The following is a 6,000-nucleotide window of genomic DNA, read 5'->3' as shown; positions in this document are numbered from 1 at the left end:
TTTTTTTTTTAAAGATTTATTTATTATGTATACAACAACATTCCTTCCATGTATGCTTGCCAGAAGAGGGCACCAGATCTCACCATAGATGGCTGTGAGCCACCATGTGGTTGCTGGGAATTGAACTCAGGACCTCTGGAAGAGCAGTCAGTGCTCTTAACCTCTGAGCCATCTCTCCAGCCCCGAAACCCTGTCTTTAAAAAACCAAAAAAAAAAAAAAATCGTTTTAAAGTATCTGCATTTGAATCAGATGCAGATTCATCCATGTCATCCATGTAATGGTAGATTATAGATTTAGGAAATTGTTTACATATTATTTTTAATGGCTGACTGACAAAGTATTGGCACAGGGTAGGGCTATTGAGCATTCCCTGTGGGAGGATAATCTATTGGTATCTCCTAGTAGGCTGAGAATTATTATTATAAGTAGGCACTTTGAAGGCAAATTTTTCTTTATCCTTTTCTTGTAAAAGTATAGTGAAGAAACAATCCTTCAATAACTATAAGAGGACATCCCTTTGGTAACAGAGAAGGCAGAGGAATTCCCAATTGTAGAGGGCCCATAGGTTGAATAACCTTGTTGGTAGCTCTAGATCTGTAACCATTTTCCATTTTTCAGATTTCTTTTTAACAACAAATATAGGAGGATTCCAAGGACTGGTATATTTTTTCATGTGGTGAGCATCTAGTTGCTCCTGTGCCAGCTGTTCTAAAGTCTGTAGCTTTTCTTCTGTTAAAGGCCATTGTTTAATCCATATTGGTTTTTCAGTTAACCATTTTAAAGGTAGGGCCGTTGGTACCTCTAAAGGTTTGGTATTTGCTGTATGTTCTTGTACAGCCTGAATGGCTGGTGACCTTTGTCTATAATACCTTATAATATCTTTCCCAGAGGAGATATTATTCCTAGGAATTCCTTGTCTACAATCCCTTCTCAGATATCCTGTTCTACCACAATTAAAACATTTGGCATTTTGGTGTCTCCCATACCATTGTAAATTGCTTCTCGTACCCAAGCTTCAGTACTATAGTCAAATGTCTCAACATTTATTGTATGTAAGATCCATTCATCTGTTGGTATTGGTTTGACCTTTAAAGGCCCAAGGATCATTTTTAATTATAAGTTGGCATTCTCAAAAGCCAAAGATTCAATTAATACATGTCTAACTTCTCAGTCTGTTACTCCTATTTGTACAGCCTTAATCTTTGTAAAACGTCACTAAAGGATTCTCTCTGACCCTGTTTAACCCTAATATATGATTTAATTCTCTTTTCTGGTTCCTTAATTCTGTCCCAAACATTTAAAGCCTGTGCCTCGTCTGAGCTTCCACCATGTGTCAGGAAAGCTGGACCCACAAGCCAGCTGTGCTGCAAGTGTCTGGGGACCCAGAGCATCTCCGAGACACTACCAGCACATAGGGATCCTACCCAAATGCACTACGGGGAACTTTGCAATGGCTGGCTGGAGCTACGGGGTACCTGAGCCCTACTTTGGATACAGGTTGAGAAATACCAGGCTAGCTACAAGATAGATCAATTATATTTTTCTTTATTATAAGGGGCAAACTCATCAAACAGGAACGAGAAGTCCAAGCTCATCTGTGTAGTGCAGGCACCACAGAGAGAGAGAGAGAGAACCCTGGTTGCCTGGCATTTTTCGCTGGGTACTTGAAACAAGCAAAAAACTAGCCAGTACAGTATCTGCTTTTGGCTACAAGATAGATTGGCTGAGCCTCTTCTGGTATACTGTTGCTTTTTCCTCATTCTTTGTCAGGTGTTACACTAATACATAAACTGTACATTTTGTTGTTTTGGTTTATTTATATATCCCTGGCTTCCCTGGAACTTTCTGTATAAACCAGGCTGATGTCAAACTTAAATTTCACATTTTTATTTTATGATGTTAGAGACTGAACTCAGGGCAAGAGCTGAACCACTAAACTATATCTCCAGCCTTGTGCTTTGTGGACTGGAGGACTCAGCATTTTCACTGAGTATAATTTCATCCAAGTTAAAATAGAGTCATCCAGGTTGTGTATCAATGATTTGTTTCTTTTTGTTTGTTTTTTCTTTTTTGAGACAGGGTTTCACTGTAGCTTTGGACTCTGTCCTGGAACTAGCTCTTATAGATCAGGCTGGCCTCGAACTCACAGAGATCCTCCTGCCTCTGCCTCTGCCTCCCAAGTGCTGGGGTTAAAGGTGTGTGCCACCCACCGCCCGGTTGATTTGTTCCTTTTTTTTAAAAATTACTATGTAATATTGCATGGTGTGGGTGAACCATAGTTTAACCATTCATGTGTTGGAGGGCATCCACTCTGCTTTCCCTTTTTATTGATGAGAAATAAAACTGCTATTAATTCTGATAATTTATATCTTTTTGTTTTATTTATGTACAAGATCTTATCACTTGTAATTAATGGTGATCTAATTTTTTTAAGTGTATGAGTGTTTTGCTTGCATGTATGTATATGCACCACATGCATGGAAGTCAGAAGAGGGTGTTGGATCCCCTAGGATTAGAGCTATAGACGGTTGTTTTGCTTCTTGGCCTTTTGGCTAAGAGCAAGTGTAGACGGTTGTGAGCTGCCATGTGGATGCTGGGAACTGAACTTGGGTCCTCTGCAAGAGCAAGTGATCTTAACCTTTGAGCCATCTCTCCAGCCCCAAATTACTGACAGTTTTATTTTGTGCTTTATAATTTATATGCCTTTTATTTTTCATGTCTTACTGAATTGACTGGAGCCTTTAGTACAATATTGACTAGAGGTGCTAATTGTGAATTTCCTTGTGTTACCTTAGAAGAAAATTTTCATGGTTAAGTAAGGTGTTTATTATAAAGCTATTAGGGTTTTAATTTAATTTTTTTAAAATTTATTTTTGGTTCTTCAGGACAGAGTTTCTCTGTATAACAGCCCTGGCTGTCCTGGAATTCACTTTGTAGACTAGGGTGGTTTTGAGTTTACAGAGATCCACCTGTCTCTGCCTCCCAAGTGCTGGGATTAAGGCGTGCGCCACCACCTCCCAACTTGACCTAATTTTTAATTTGTTTATTTATTCGTTGAGAATTTCATACATATATAAAGCATTTTTTGATCACATCCACAAGTTCTCTCTCCTGTGTCTCAGGCTGACCTCAGACCCACTACGTGTCTGAGGATAACCTTGAACTCCTGACCCCACCATGGATTATATTATCCATGCTGGGATTATAGGCGTGTCCCATTGCGTACTGTTTGTGTTGCCTGGAATCAAGCTCGGGCTACGTGGCATGCTAGGCAAGTACTGTACCACCTGATCTATGTCTGCAGCACTAAAGCTAAGGAGCCAGAGATGGCTTAGTGGGTGAAGATGCTTTCTGGCAAGCCTAACAATCTGAGTTCAATCCCTGGGAACTATATGATCACCAGATGTGCTGTGGCACACTCATGCCCTCCTACATACAATAAATAAATGTAATAAATTTTAAAAAGTTAACCCTAAGGACCTGTTAGTTATATCTCAATAGTAGAGTATTGCTTAACATGTACAAGGTCCTGGGTTTAATCATTAACATAGAAACAAACAAATAAAAAGCAAGTTAAGGACATTTTCTTGAGTCCTAGCTTTTTAAAAGTGTATGTAATGGCAATGACTGTTGAAAATGAAATGCTCTTCTTACAATGTTAGACCGACTTTACATTCCTGGAATGCACTGAACTTGATTATTGTATGTTTTTCTTTCTTTCTTTCTTTTTTCTTTTCTTTTTTTTCTCTTTCTTTCTTTCTTTCTTTCTTTCTTTTTTTTTTTTTTTTTTTGAGACCAAGTTTCTGTGTGTACACTTGGCTGTCCTGGAATTCACTCTGTAGACCAGGCTATCCTCAATGTTAGAATTCAGAATTCTGCCTGCCTGCCTCTGCTTCCTAAGCACTGGTATTAAAGGCGTGCACCACCATGCCTCGCTCTGTTTTTCTTTTCTATTCTTGAGTTTTATGCTGTGGTCTATAGTGAAATGACTTTTAATTTCCTATTCTTTTTTGTTTGTTTTTGGTTTTTGAGACATATGTAGCCCTAGCTGTCCTGGAACTCACTCCGTAGACCAGGCTGGCCTCAAATTTACTGAAGTCCACCTGCCTCTGCCTCCTGAGTGCTTGGATTAAAGGCGTGTGCCTCCACACTCAGTATTTCTTTTGATGTTCACCTGGATTCATATTTTTTTCTTGCCAGTTTAGATAATCTTTAAATTTTTTTAAGGGGGCTAGAGAGATGGCTTAGGGCTTAAGAGCACTGGTTATTCTTTCAGAGGATCCAAGTTCAAATTCCAGCACCCACATGGTGGCTCAAAACTGTAACTTTAGTCCCAGGAGGTATAGCACTCTCTTCTGGTCTCCACAGACGCTACATAAATATGGTATACACACATTCATGCATGCAAAACACCTATATATAAATAAAAATAAAGATTAAAAATATTTTTAAATGTATGTTTTTGTGCGTGCATACAATGTGCTGTGGTGTATGTATGGAGGTCAGAAGACATAATTGTGAAGTTACTTTTCTTTTTCTACCTTTATGTGGTTTTAGGGATCAAACTTAGGCTGTCAGGCTGGACAGCAAGTGCCTTTATCCACTGAGCCCTGAAGTCATTCCCCTTTTGACAGTGTTCCTTATTTATTATGTCTCATGTAATCCAGGCTGGGCTTGAACTCCCAGAGATCCTCCTGGCTCTGCTTCCCAAGTACTGGAATTAAAGGTGTGTGCCACCACCACTCAGAAAATTTTTTCTCTTTTTGAGATACATACAGATTGATATAAAGCTATTTATGATAACGTCTCATGACAGTTTTACAAATTTACTTATTTATTGTTATCATTATATGTGTATGATGTAAGACAGGGTGCATACCACAGCATGTAGAGGTGGGCGGACAACATTTGTTTCAGACAGGGTCACTCTATGTAGCTCTGAAGCAATGACTCATCTCCCAGCTTAGTTCTTTCGATGCCTTTTGTTTCAGTGGTGACTGTGCGTGGTAGCATGTACTGTTCTCCAAACATGATGTCCAGTTAGAAGCACTGCCAGTTTGCACTTGCATCACTGGCCTCTAGGACTCTTGCCTGTCTTGGGAGGGAATTTTTCCATATTGCCTTTACATGATCTTTCTATCATTTCTTCTCAGTATCATTGAAAGTTAATTATCTTTCTCGTGAAAGTTCTTAAAGGAGTGTTCTTTCCTCTCAGGGGCCTGTTTACTTACCGGGTGTGTTTGACTTCAGGTGATCATGTTTTTGAAGAAGAAGGAGAAGTTTATCAGCCTGATGCTGAAGCACATAGGCACCTCAGCTCTCATGGACCTGCTGCTGCGCCTGGTCAGCTGTGTGGAACCAGTTGGTCTCCGGCAAGAGGTCCTACATGTGAGTGCCAGGGACTGCGTGTGAATATGTGGGAACCCCGTCTCATTCTCCCTGGGAAGGTGCACCAGGCCAGGCCGCTTGTGTCAGGGAGCATCAGATGTCCATCCCCAAGCTCTTCACTCAGTCTCTCAACATGGCCTGCTTATCTGTACCCTTGTCCTGCTCTAGCCCATTCAGAGTCAAAGAGCAGAGGTGCCTTCTTCCAAAACATGGCCCCTTGCTCTCTCCTGCCCTTTACCTCACCCAGGCACCTACAGGCCTTAGAGGTGTGGGCTCCAGACCCAAGTGCTACTGTGAGGAAAGTACAAGCTGACTGGACTAGCTGAGGCTGGGGTGTGTCTCTTAATATGGAGTGTGAATGCTGCTGTGCTGCTGGGAACGACATTGTAGTAGGTGGTCCCTGAGAAAAGCAGGTGCCCAGCCTACAGGGCAAGCCAAGCAATTGAACCTTTGTTTTCTCACTCTGAGACTCAAGTGTCACTTAGATGGTCCTACTCACTGAGCATGGTACTACAAGACAGTAATCCCAGCAACTGAGAGGCAGAGGTAGAATTGTGAGCTCCAGGCTACTAAGGGCTACATGGTCTTGTAATATATAGGTTACCTACCCT

At 40.8% G+C, this 6,000-nt stretch overlaps 1 protein-coding gene across 6 annotated transcripts in view; it reads left to right on the top strand.

The window, feature by feature from the left end:
* Ppp6r2 (protein phosphatase 6 regulatory subunit 2) overlaps positions 1-6,000 on the top strand; it is an 89,892-nt gene that overhangs the window by 50,924 nt on the left and 32,968 nt on the right. For all 6 annotated transcript variants that reach the window (XM_050130417.1, XM_050130450.1, XM_050130412.1 and 3 more), the window contains one exon: positions 5,252-5,389. In XM_050130417.1, the coding sequence (XP_049986374.1) occupies positions 5,252-5,389 (138 nt within the window). The remainder of the gene's footprint in view (positions 1-5,251; positions 5,390-6,000) is intronic.

Source organism: Alexandromys fortis, unplaced genomic scaffold, assembly GCF_014885135.2.
Source record: "Alexandromys fortis isolate MF-2015 unplaced genomic scaffold, M_Fortis_MF-2015_v1.1 scaffold_28, whole genome shotgun sequence".
Classification (NCBI taxonomy): domain Eukaryota; kingdom Metazoa; phylum Chordata; class Mammalia; order Rodentia; family Cricetidae; genus Alexandromys; species Alexandromys fortis.
The sequence above is the reverse complement of the archived record's forward strand: the minus strand, read 5'-3'. Positions and strand labels throughout refer to the sequence as shown.